The 12721-nt window shown below is 51.5% G+C and overlaps 1 protein-coding gene across 2 annotated transcripts; it reads right to left on the bottom strand.

The window, feature by feature from the left end:
* Positions 1–32: 32 nt before the first annotated feature.
* LOC121486538 (zinc finger protein 688-like) lies at positions 33–11471 on the bottom strand. 2 transcript variants are annotated; one of them, XM_041747487.1, is made up of 3 exons: positions 11031–11471; positions 10741–10854; positions 33–1906 (listed from the first exon to the last, which is right to left on the bottom strand). In XM_041747487.1, exons 1-3 carry the CDS (start codon positions 11224–11226, stop codon positions 1896–1898), a joined length of 321 nt encoding a protein of 106 aa, XP_041603421.1. In that variant the 5' UTR covers positions 11227–11471; the 3' UTR covers positions 33–1895. The 2 variants fall into 2 exon arrangements, with proteins under 2 accessions (XP_041603421.1, XP_041603420.1); XM_041747486.1 differs by lacking the exon at positions 33–1906 and adding an exon at positions 4509–10066.
* Between the last annotated feature and the right edge of the window lie 1250 nt (positions 11472–12721).

Raw genomic sequence — 12721 nt, 5'->3', positions numbered from 1 at the left:
TGGCGTTTCCTGCACGCAGGCACCGTTCCCCTATGACACATTTCATCTTTTTTTTTTTTTCTTTGCTACCGTTGTGCAAAGTTCGTGATGGTTATCCTCCGTTTCTACTGATAGGAAAAATCTCAAAGGGATTCTGCTTGTAAGGAGAAGAAACAAAGATTTAAACCCGAGGCTGACCGGCCCTTTATTAAGACCGCTGAAGTCGGCTCCCTTCCCCCGCACTATCAGAATTCGCTTGTCAATGATCTGACCTCCTGGCCTTTTCTCAGGTTCGATCTTCTGCACATTTCTCCATAGTTTATTTTTACGTGACATTTGTCCAATGTACAAAGCGTGGTGCTGGGCATTTTGCAAATGAGTCATGCACCATGCTCTGAATGGAGTTAATAGTTGAGTGAGGCACATGCATTTAAAAGTAGTAACAGTGCTGCAAGCATCTATGTGAAAGGCATAGGAAAATTGCTGATGGAACCAGTCAGCCCTCACTCCATCGGTCCCCACTTCTCTGTGGATGTGCAGGGTTTCCCAAGGATCTGGGGATCAGAGAATATGCCATTTGCTACAACATTTCAGCTATCTCTCCAGCCCATTAATCAATTTTTTAATTTTTAGAAAAAGATTTTATTTATTCATGAGAGACACACAAAGAGAGAGGCAGAGACATAGGCAGAGGGGGAAGCAAGCTCCAAGCAGGAAGCCCTATGCAGAACTCAATCCCAGGATTCCGGGATTACACCTAGCCAAAAGCAGAGGCTCAACCTCTGAGCCACCCAGACATCCCTAATCAACTTTTTTTAAGTACTTACTCTTAGCAAAACACTACCCCCAAAGCCTGCAAAGAGTAAACAATGTGTTAGGAATTCATAGGATAACATAGGTAGTAAGGGGTTCCAAGGAAGATGACTTAACAGAGGAAGTAAGGGGGAAAAACCTGCAGTAAACAGGTTGAGTTCTTCTCTGTTCCAAGCATAGTGACTGTTGATTGAACAAACTACTGGGGATGCAGGTGGAATGTCAAGATTGCCAAATGAATAAGACAGGGTCCCTCTGACGTTCCAGATTGATGCATCAGGTGGAAAATGAGTTTGGTCTATGAATGGGTAGGATTTAGGGAGGGCAGTGGTGCTCAATGTACACCAATTGAATAAACAGCTGAATTCCAGGGCCATAAAGATCTCTGGTACAAAACAAGGAATTCAGGAAAGTTCTGAGTTTGGAGGGAATGAGTCCACTTTCTGATGCAGTACAAAATACCAGTAGGGTAAAACTGAAGGATCGAAAGGATAGGCTGGCACCAGGTATTAGATGGCTTTATCCTGCACACTGGGGAGTTCCGAATCAGTTTAGAGGAGTGAATTGCTTTCTGATAATGTTTTTGGAAAAATACTCTGGTAGTTTGCAGGGCTGATAGCTTTGTGCCTATGCTTTCTGCCTATACATAGTTCAGTTTAAAAAAATAAGAAGGTAAACTTGGGCTGCTAAGGGAATACAAAGGCCAATGGACAGCAAACCATTTCATTTGGAAGAAAGTGTTCAAACAGTGGAAAGGCATCTGTGGGAATTTTGCCTAAATGGTAATGATGTGCTGTCAATGATGCTGATACCGAACAGGAAGGATGATTAAATACTGAGATGAAAAGGTGCCAAGCCCTCTTCCCACATACAGCCCGTTAGCCCTGGGTTGGAAAGGTCCCATTTGGCCTAGCTTACTTTTGTCTTGGTGGGAGCTACGAAGGCAGGATCTAGGAATCAGGCAGAGTCAGATGCTCTTAACCATAGGGAAACATTTTGGAGGGAGAAGCGCCCAGAACTTAATGTAACAACAGAGGTTCTTGCTCCTTTCTGTATAAATTCCTGGATCCACATTGGGTACAAAGACAAGCAGGGCTCCGCCTTTATATTTCCCCTGTAGAGAAGAATGGAGAAGATCCATGGAGTCTGCACACCAAGAAGCCACATAAGGACCAAGGACACCTTGTTTTGGGTAAAGGAAAATGGTGGTGAGGGCCAACAAAGTACCAACTAAGTGCCAACTTGTAGGCACATTGATATAGATGATCTCAATTGAAACTCACCTTCCAGGAGTGCCCAGCTGACTCAGTCATAGTAGCCCGTGACTTTTTTTTTTTTTTTAAGATTTTATTTATTTATTCATGCAAGACCCAGAGAGAGGCAAAGACATAGACAGAGGGTGAAGCGGGCTCCCCTCAGGGAGCCAGATATGGAACTCAATCCCAGAACTCTGGGATCACACCCTGAGCCGAAGACAGACGCTCAACCAGAGTCATCCAGGTGTCCCTAGCCTGTGACTCTTGATCTCAGGGTTGTGAGTTTGAGTCCATGTTGGGTGTAGAGATTACTTAAAAAAAGAAAAAAGGGGGATCCCTGGGTGGCGCAGCGGTTTGGCGCCTGCCTTTGGCCCAGGGCACGATCCTGGAGACCCGGGATTGAGTCCCACATCAGGCTCCCGGTGCATGGAGCCTGCTTCTCCCTCCGCCTGTGTCTCTGCCTCTCTCTCTCTCTCTGTGACTATCATAAATAAATTAAAAAATTAAAAAAAAAAAAAAAAAAAAAGAAAAGAAAAAAGGTTGGGATGCCTGGGTGGCTCAGTGGTTGAGCGTCTGCCTTCAATCCAGGGTGTGAATTTGGAGTCCCGGGATCAAGTCCCACATTGATCAAGTCCCCACATCCTGCAAGGAGCCTGCTTCTCCCTTTGCCTACGTCTCTGCCTCTCTCTGTGTGTGTCTCTCATTAATAAATAAATAAAATCTTTTTTTAAAAAAAGGAGCCACGTTGTACTTTAACAGATGAATGGATAAAGAAGATGTGGTGTGTGTATATATATGTGTATATATATATATATATATATGTATATATATATGTATATGTATATATATGTATATATATACACACAATGTAATATCAGCCATTAGAAAAGATGAATTTTCACCATTTTCTTTGACACTGATGGAAGTGGAGGGTATTATGCTGAGTGAAATAAGTCAGAGAAGGACAGTCATCATATGGTTTCACTCATACCTGGAATATAAGAGATAGTGAAAGGGACTATAAGGGAAAGGAGGGGAGCTGAATGGGGAAAAATTAGAGAGGGAGACAAACCATGAGAGACTCCTAACTCTGGAAAACACACAAAAGGATGCGGAAGAGGAGGTAGGTGGGGGGATGGGGTGACTGGGTGACAGGCACTGAGGAGGGCACTTGATGGGATGAGCACTGGGTGTTATACTAAATGTTGGCAAATTGAATTTAAGTTTTAAAAAATGTAAAAAAAAAAAACTTAAGAAATTCACCTTTCAGAGTCCTTATGAGGACAATTATCAAACAGTTGAACAGCTTGCCCAAAACTTGTTAGTAAAGGCAGAGATGAGATTTGAACCTAGAGTGTCTTCTGCATTCCACTGGCAGCTCTAAACAGGGTGCAAGTCTTTGAGATTAATTTCTCCTTGTTTCATGCTCACTGAGAGGGAAGTACCTGGCAGTCCAACCTTTGATTTTTGTACACATGGACTTCACCTTATAGACTAACTATAACCCAACCTTTGCCTCAAATGTCATTGCACCATAAACCCACACTCCAGCAAACGGTAGTCCTCGGAGAAAGTTATGTCATGAATAATGAAGGAATCTTACCTTCCCTTTTCAAGATTTTATTTATTTGAGAGACAGAGAGCAAGAGAGCATGAATGGGGGAAGGGCAGATGGAGAGGGAGAGGCAGACTCCTCGCTGAGCAGGGAGCCCAATGCAGGGCTCAATCCCAGGACCCTGGGATCCAGCAGGATCATGACCTGAGCTGAAGGCAGAAATTTAACCGACTCAGCCACCCAGGCACCACGGAATCTTCCCTTTTCCCAACAGATTCACATAGTCCAATTCTAGCCTGTGTGTTCCTGGGTGAGGTAACTCACTGGTACATTTCTGATTACCTCTATATACTGTTCTCTGAGGGAGGACGTCAAGGCACCTACCAATCTTTTCACTTTGTACATCTCACCCCTCCCCCTCTTTCTTCTGCCTCTACTCGCTCCGTGTGGCTAACACTTCCTGAGAAGGGATATCTTCCGTCATAAGCTCCTTCACAGCACCCACATTTCTGGAATTTATCTAATAGTGGACATGAACTGAAGGGTCCTGATCCCCAAAGGAGGAGGGTGGGGCACAGGTCTCCCACATTTTGACCTCTCTGTGTTTTGGTTTTGTTTGTTTGTTTGTTTGTTTGTTTTTTAAAGAGAGACAGAGCTCTGAATGCCTGGTTGGCTTAGCAGGTTGAACGTCTGCCTTTTGGCTCAGGGCGTGATTCCAAGGTCCTGGGATCAAGTCCCACATCGGGCTTCCCATGGGGAGCCTGCTTCTCCCTCTGCCTGTTTCTCTGCCTCTCTCTGTGTGCCTCTCATGAATAAATAAAATCTAAAAAATAAATAAAATCTTTAAAGAGAGAGCGCTCAGCGTGGGATTTGGGGGGGGGGTGTCTGTGAGGGGCAGAGGGAGAGGGAGAATCTAAGCAGGCTCCACCGGCAGCATGGAGTCCTACATGGGGCTCAACCTCACAACCCCGAGATCATGACCTGAGCTGAAATCAAGAGATGCTTAACCTACTGGGCCCCCTAGGTGCCCCGTGGCCTCTCCATATTTGCCTGATGGCTTCACTGGCTGGCTTTCAGGGTACACTTTCTCTTGGAGCTTTCAGCACGCTCAGTGCAGGGAAAGGACCTCTCATCAGAGCAAATATGCCTGTGGCTGAGCAGGAGGGAGGAGCAGGAGAAGCAGATGCCACACCCGGGCAGGGCTAGTTTCCTGGGGCAGGGGGCGGGTGTGTGCATCTGTGAATGGCCAAGGGAGCCTGTGGTGGAAGCATAACCTATAGCCACAGCGCCATTAGACAATGATGGCGGGGCTTCCTCAGGTGCACAGGCAGGTGGTTGGCCAGGAGAGAGGGCCATATGATGTCACACCCACAGTCTGCCCCTGTGTCCACACTTAACGGGCACACAGGGCTCTACACAGGTGGAAGTGGCAGCTACAGTGGACACAGGTGTGCCCTGTGTAGAACAGCTAGAGCTAGACCGGGTGAGCCCTCTGGGAAAAGTGCCCCTGCAGGAGCTCCCCGCACACACACACAGGGACAGTCACCAGAGTGGATCTGCCCATGTCTAATGGTGAGGGGATGGCAAAGAGCTGCCCACAGTTCAGACACGTACAAACCTTCTCCTTTATATGGGTGGCCAGTACCCTACTTTTTCAAAAGCAGCACCCCCACTGGGGGCAGGGGAAGATTGTCCGGCCGGTGTGGAGGGGCTGATCCTGGAACAGGTCCTTGTACTGAGAAAGGGGCATCCTCACCGTAACGTGGAGACAGAGACGCTGCTCAGCACAGCAGGCCTGCTGGGTTTCTCTGGAGCCTGAAAACACTGCTGTTGTGGCTCAGGAGCCCTGAGTTTCTGGCCATGCCCCCTGTAGCCAGGGCCCTCACTTACTTGAAAGGTGTCTTGCCACGCTGCCTTACATGGTAGCCTCACAGAGGCTGCATTAAGTTCCTTTACCCTCCACTTCTCCCTTCTTTTCTTTACTCTTGCTTTCTGCGCAGACCAGAGAATTGCAACTATAGATTGTGGGGTGCTGTGATCACCACAGATGGAGCGGCACTGGTAACTGAATGCCTGTTCACTCAGGGAAGAAGGATCTAAGTGTGAATCCCTCCCCAGCGATGCCCCACCTACCTCAGGCAGACATTTCCCATTTTCAGAAAGAGTATCATCCCTTCTCAGTGCAGGCTTCCAGAACTAGAGAGGGTTCTCATAAAGAAGGGGCTGAATGCATTTCAGGGGGAAGCTGGCACCTCTGGTTATAGACCTTAAATATAGACATTTCAGTGGAAACATTTCTCAAAAAACAGACCTTCGCACCTTTGGAGCACACAAAAACACCTGTTTTCATTCTAAACGAAAGATGGCAAGTCATTAAATTCTAGAGGGCTCCAGGCAGTTTCAAATGGCAGGATATGACCTGAGACACGGGAGTAGGCCAATAAGCCAAACTGAACTTCTGGCCTCTTTCCAAGGCCAGTCAGAAATACAACATGCATATCTCTAGGCTTACGTTAATTTTTAAAAAGATTTTATTCATGAGACACACAGAGAGAGGCAGAGGCATAGACAGAGGGAGAAGCAGGCTCCCCACAGGAAGCCTGATTCAGGACTTGATCCTGGGACTCAGGGATGGTGCTCTGAGCCAAGGTAGCTGCTCAACCTCCTAGCCACGCAGGCATCTCTAGGCTTAAGGTAATTAAAATGAAAAATTCACTTCCTTAGGCACACTAGCTGTATGTATTTCAAGTGCTAAATGACCACATGTAGCTAGTGGCTTCTGTGTTCGACAGCACAGATAAAACATTCCCACAATTGAGGAAAACTCTAATGGAAGCAATAATCTAAGTACTCAGAGGAAAGAAGGCAAAGATCTCAATCCTTGACTGTTTCCCCAGTTGGTACCAGGGGGACCCACTACCCTTGAAGGCAAAAGAGCCTCCGGGTCTGGGACAGAGAACTTTAGAAGAGAAGGTTCATCAGATTCTTAGGAATATTGGCCTTTTTTTTCTTTAAGATTTTATTTATTTGTTCATGAGAAACAGAGAGGCAGACACAGGCAGAGGGAGAAGCAGGCTACTCAAGGGAAGCCCAACACCGGACTCAATCCCGGGTCCCCAGGATCATGCCCTGAGCCTAATGCAGGTGCCAAACCACAGAACCACCCAGGTTGCCCTGGAATATTGGTATTTAAAGAGAGGGGTGTAGGTGTAGCTGACAGGACAAAGGGCCTGCCCTGCTGGCTCCCAAGAGAGGCTCCAGTCCAGCTCAGCCCCACTTTCTTCATCTATCCCAGATCCTGGGTGCCTCATCCCCTCCACACCTCCTTTTTGCATTGCCAGATGAGGGCGGGTTTGAGGCCAGCGGATCCCAAGCCCAGGGGCCAACGGCGGGCGGGGTGAGAGGATGGAGCCTAGACGAGGGTAAGTGGGGTGCAGCCTCGTGAGCTAGAGTGGAGGAGACCCTCCCCAACAACAGGCACTGGGCACATCCTGGCCCATGCCGAAGGGTGCCCCCTCTTTCTAAAATGCGGAGAAGGGGAGGGCTGGGACTTTTAGGTCGCGCCCAGGTGGTCCTGGGTCCGCCGCTTCGCGTCCCTGCAGAGGGCCCAGTGCCTAGCACCGGGACCTTAAACCCTTCGCCCTCAAGGATAATGGTGCCGCCGGGCTTCACGCCCTTCTCCCTCGCGCGCACCATCATTGGGCGGCGCGGGCCAGGAAGCCGGGAGCCGGCGTTCTGATTGGGTCGCGGGGAATCGCTCGGTTGGAGGGAAGCGGGCGGCAGCGTGCGAGCCGGCCTCCTTCCCGAAGGCCTGGCGAGCTCGGGGTGCTCCCGGCCGAGCACCTGCTCGGTTCCCCGCGCGCTGGCGCGGCCCGGCGGGCGGCCCGAGGGCCCAGAGCACCGCTCCTCTTCCCCGGCGGGCTCGGCCGGGCCTCGCCAGAGCCCCGTCTGCATCGCCCGGGGACGGGGGTGGGCTCCCTGCCGGCTGTGCCCTCGGACTTGGACGACGTTTCCGCTCGCTTTGAGCGCCCCAGTTGAGCTCAGCTGCGGGAGACGGGTACAGAGCAGGGAGCTAAACAGTCTCCCCGGCCACAGAGGCCAAGTTGCTCTCCACGGCCTTCCAGATTCCCAGGTCTCCGCTGGGTGTGACCCAAGGCTTAGTCCCTAAGCGCCTGCAGCTCCCTGGGGCTGATGATGATTAAACGCGGCATCTGCAAACATAATGCTGGGGACTGAAAAGAGGTGGCTCTAAGCGGGTCTGTTCTCAGTGGTGTTTACAACCCGGGGAGGTACAGGGTACCTGGGTGGCTCAGTGGTTGAGCATCTGCCTTTGGCTCAGGGCATGATCCCAGAATCCTGGGATCAAGTCCTGCATCAGGCTCCCATAGGGAGCCTGCCTCTCCCTCTGCGTATGTCTCTGCCTCTGTGTGGGTCTCTGATGAATAAATAAATAAAATATTTTTAAAAAACAGGAGGTACACACATGATATATAAGCAAAGGTCTGGGTGCCTAAGCCACAGTGACACATTCCAGGGAATTATGAGACCTGAGTTGAGCACCAGAAAAGATAAGCATTGAGTACCAGGGAAAAAAATAGGCAAAATATTAGTTTGTAACTTATTGAAACATGTAAAAGAGCTAGGAAATTTACATTAACAGCAGTTGTATTCAGCAGGGGTAATTAGTTAAGGGTGTCCTCAGTATTCAAACAATTCTGCAGGTGTAAAGCTTGGAAGGATATACACAAGTGAAAAGTATTGTACTAGACAGTTTTGACTGAGTATATATTATTTAATCCTCACAACCACCTAGTATTAATGTATTCATTTTATAGTCAGATGTTGAGGATGCAAGAGATAAGCCAAGATTGAACATGGGATAAACTGATTCAAAGTCTATGATCCTTCTCTTACACTATGGCCCTTGGTCCAAGCTGTGATATGTTCTCCTGAGATCTAGAGTGAGGGGAAACCCAGAGCCGAAAGGTCTGAGGTCAGCAGTCAGGGCTGGGAGGAGACTGGTGGAGTCTCATGCTTTTCCTGGCAGGTTCTTCACTCTGGATGTCCTCCCTCTCACCTCCCATGTCTCATAGATTCCAGACATAGATCAGCCCCACCTCCCCATTTTGATCCCTTTTTTCTTTCCTCTCCTATCCCTTGCCCTCTGTGCACTTCCTTCCCAACACTTGATGAGGGAGACTCTTAAAACATTTGTTGCTAGTGGCTGCTTAAGTCTGTCATTCCCACTACTGGAACATGTCAGGAAAATGCCGGAAGTGTACTGATGGTTCCTGACCCTCAGGAACAGAAGCCTGGGCTGGGGGTTGTAACAGAGGTCTATCACCCTTCTGACTTGTCCCGCCTGTACGATGGATCCATTGATGGGCTTCCAGGGCACTCTTTCGTTTAAAGGTCTTCCCACACTGGGAACAAGGGAAGGGCCTCTCAACAGAATGGCTGCGCCTGTGGCTGTTGAGGACACAGGAAGAGGTAAATTGGTGCCCACACTCGGGGCAGGAGTAGGGTTTCTCTCCTGTATGTGTGCGCCTGTGAATAGCCAGAGATCCGCTTTGCCGGAAGCAGCGGCCACAATCAGGGCATTCATGGGGCTTTTCACCTGTGTGAATGAGCTGATGCTGGAGCAGGTTATTTTGCTGGGCAAAGCGGGCACTGCAATGGGGACAAGGGTAGGGGCGCTCACCAGAGTGGACCCGCTGGTGATTGGTCAGGAGGGAGGGGTAGGCAAAGCCCCGACCACAATCAGAACAGATATGGGGCTTCTTCCTAGTATGGGTGCGCTGGTGGATAGCCAAGAGGGAAGGGTGTGTAAAGTGGCGTCCACACTCCGTACACACGTATGGCTTCTCCCCACCATGTCTGTGTCTATGGATGGCCAGTGCCCCGGTCTGGCGGAAGCATCGGCCACAATCTGGACATGAATAAGGCTTGTCCCCTGTATGAAGCAGCTGATGCTGGACGAGGTGAGCCCTCTGGGAGAACTGAACCCCACACGGCCCACAGACATATGGGCGGTCTCCAGAGTGGATTCGCCGATGTCTGACCAGCATCGAGGGATAGGCAAAGAGCCTCCCACAGTCTGGGCAGGAGAAGGGCTTCTCCCCTGTATGTATGCGCATATGGACAACCAGGTTGCCTCTTTGGCGGAAGCAACGTCCACATTGGCCACAGGGGAAGGGCCTCTCCCCAGAATGGACCCGCTGGTGGCTGGCTAGGAGGGAAGGGTAGCTGAAAGAACGGTTGCATTCCAGGCAGGGGTAGGGCCTCTTAGGAGTCTCAGTGCACTGGTGTCCCATGTCTTTGGACACCTGAGGCAATGGATAGTTGTAGTCCCTGGAACTAGGGACCAGCCTGGCCTCTACTGGTGGCCCATTCTTCACAGGGGCATGCTCAAGCTCGTTGGCCGCTATTTTGCTGCTGGGTTCATTCTTCTTTTTCTTGCTTTCTAAAGAGACAAGAGAATTGAAATGCAATTCTGTGCTTTCTCTCACCATGGGGAGATGGAAGTGAATGGAACAGCAGGGCATTTCTCTGGACTATTCCGTGTTTCAGAGCCCCCAGGCTCATCTCAGACAGCAGCTCCCCATTCCATGGCCACATGCCCTTTTGTTTCCCTCATGTAGGGCTTGGAAAATTGTGGTTTTTGTCAGAAGCTGAAGGATGGTACTGCCTGTTGGAAATAAGCAATCACCTGCTGTGTTAAAGCCCCTACATGGCGGGCGTTTCAGCAGGAACAGAGATTTCTCCTGGTACAGGAATGAGCTGCATGCAGGTCAGTGTCTACCAAAACAGTGGTCACCACCTCAGCCAAAATTGCTGTTCTCACTCAGTGAACTTCTGGCCACTTTCTGAGGCCTGCAGACACGCCAGGAACATAGAGGGGAAGGTTCAGTAAATTCTCTTCCCCTAACTTCTCTTCCCCCTGCCTAGCTATCCTTGACCCAAGGAAGACACGAGGTCTGATAAAGGGAACTTTGGAAGAGAAGGCTCAGAGGATTCTTACCAACTAGAGTGTTTAAGAGAGGCTGTGTGTGGGAAGCGGGCTGCCAGGAGAAAGGGCTGGCCCCAGGCTGGCTCCCAAAAAGCCACTGCAGTCCAGCTCAGCCCAACTTTCCTCACCTATCCCAGATCCTGGGTGCCTGGCCCCCTCCTCGGGATCCTCGGCCTCCGGGGTCCACACCTCCGCCTTTCTTTCCAGCCAGGAGATGAGGACGGGTTTGGCGTCTGCGAATCCTAGGGGAGAAGAGGCCAACAGCAGACCGGGTGAGAGGATAGAGCCTAGACGAAGGGGGAGTATAACTTCCTGAACCCGGAAGAAGACCCTCCCAAATTACACACAGGGGCATCCAGACCCTAAGTCTAAATATCTGTGTCATAAAAAGGGAGAGAAGGGGTGGGCGGGGCCTCACCGAGCGCGCCCAGGTGGCCGTAGGTCTCCCGCATCACGTCCCGGTACAGGGCCCTCTGCGCGGCCTGCAGGCAGCCCCACTCCTCCGGGGAGAAGTACACGGCCACGTCCGCGAAGCTCACGGCGCCCGGCCTCCCTCGCCCAGATGGGGTTTTTGCCTGCCTGCCGGCGAGGCGCGGGCCCCAGGGTGGCACCATGGGTCCAACGCTTTCCTCCCTCCCCCACCCCACCCCGGTTCGCTGGCGGGTCCGGGGTTCTAGAAGCCGCGTGGCCCAACCCGGCCGGTGCTCGGGCTCACAGCGCCGCCCCGGAGGCCCGAAGGGCACCAGGACCAGCCTCTCGTGGGGCCGTGGCAAACCCCTCCGGAGTTAATCTTACGGGTCCTTCATGGACCTGGGTTAGAGCACCGGAAGATGCCTGCTGCCAGGGTGGAAGCACGGGAGACGCCCCCCCCCCCGCTGCACCCGGGCTCGAAACCCTTCGCTCGCCCTCAAGGATAATGGCGCTGCCGGGCTTCACGCCCTTCTCCCTCGCGCGCACCATCATTGGGCGGCGCGGGCCAGGAAGCCGGGAGCCGGCGTTCTGATTGGGTCGCGGGGAATCGCTCGGTTGGAGGGAAGCGGGCGGCAGCGTGCGAGCCGGCCTCCTTCCCGAAGGCCTGGCGAGCTCGGGGTGCTCCCGGCCGAGCACCTGCTCGGTTCCCCGCGCACTGGCGCGGCCCGGCGGGCGGCCCGAGGGCCCAGAGCACCGCTCCTCTTCCCCGGCGGGCTCGGCCGGGCCTCGCCAGAGCCCCGTCTGCATCGCCCGGGGACGGGGGTGGGCTCCCTGCCGGCTGTGCCCTCGGACTTGGACGACGTTTCCGCTCGCTTTGAGCGCCCCAGTTGAGCTCAGCTGCGGGAGACGGGTACAGAGCAGGGAGCTAAACAGTCTCCCCGGCCACAGAGGCCAAGTTGCTCTCCACGGCCTTCCAGATTCCCAGGTCTCCGCTGGGTGTGACCCAAGGCTTAGTCCCTAAGCGCCTGCAGCTCCCTGGGGCTGATGATGATTAAACGCGGCATCTGCAAACATAATGCTGGGGACTGAAAAGAGGTGGCTCTAAGCGGGTCTGTTCTCAGTGGTGCTTACAGCCCCGGGGGAGATAAACAAATATACAAAGGTCTGGCTGCCTTGAGGGCTGGAAAAGGCCTAGATTGGAGCCAGGAGTTCCAAGATAATAAGGGCATCATAATGCAGTGCAGACTTGACTCCTAGCTCAGTGTGACTTCTATAAATATCTGAGGGCAGGGTAGTTGGCCCCTTGCATATTATACCTTTGTCCAATATATTTACCTGTGAAGAAACCTATGGGATCTACCATGGGAAGCCACAGTGGTAGCACTGATACACTCCAGGGAATTATAAGACAATCTCTTCTTCTTCTTTTTAAAATTTTTTTTTATCTATTTATTCATGAGAGAGAGAGAGGGAGAAGCAGGCTCCATGTGGGGAGCCTGAAGTGGGACCCCATCCCAGGTCTCCAGGATCAGGCCCTGGGCCCAAGGCTGCGCTAAACCGCTGAGCCACCCGGGCTGCCCAAGACAGCCTCTCTTCTGAGTTGAACACATAAAAAGACAAGCCCTGTGAATCAATTAGGAAAAAGCTGGAGAAAGAGCTAGAGAAGTCACATTAAAAGCAGCTATTTAGGGGCGCCTG

This window comes from Vulpes lagopus, chromosome 3 (genome assembly GCF_018345385.1).
Source record: "Vulpes lagopus strain Blue_001 chromosome 3, ASM1834538v1, whole genome shotgun sequence".
Taxonomy (NCBI): domain Eukaryota; kingdom Metazoa; phylum Chordata; class Mammalia; order Carnivora; family Canidae; genus Vulpes; species Vulpes lagopus.
Note: the sequence above shows the minus strand (reverse complement) of the source record. Positions and strands in the feature narration are given on the sequence as shown.

What these genes read in the sequence shown, in the direction of transcription:
- LOC121486538 (XM_041747486.1), bottom strand. Translation starts at nt 11,226, where the DNA reads ATGGTGCCACCCTGGGGCCCGCGCCTCGCCGGCAGGCAGGCAAAAACC. An exon ending in CGGCCACCTGGGCGCGCTCG is followed by an intron (nt 10,855 to 11,030) that starts GTGAGGCCCCGC and finishes CTTCTCCCCTAG; the next exon opens with GATTCGCAGACGCCAAACCC. An exon ending in GCACCCAGGATCTGGGATAG is followed by an intron (nt 10,067 to 10,740) that starts GTGAGGAAAGTT and finishes TTGTCTCTTTAG; the next exon opens with AAAGCAAGAAAAAGAAGAAT.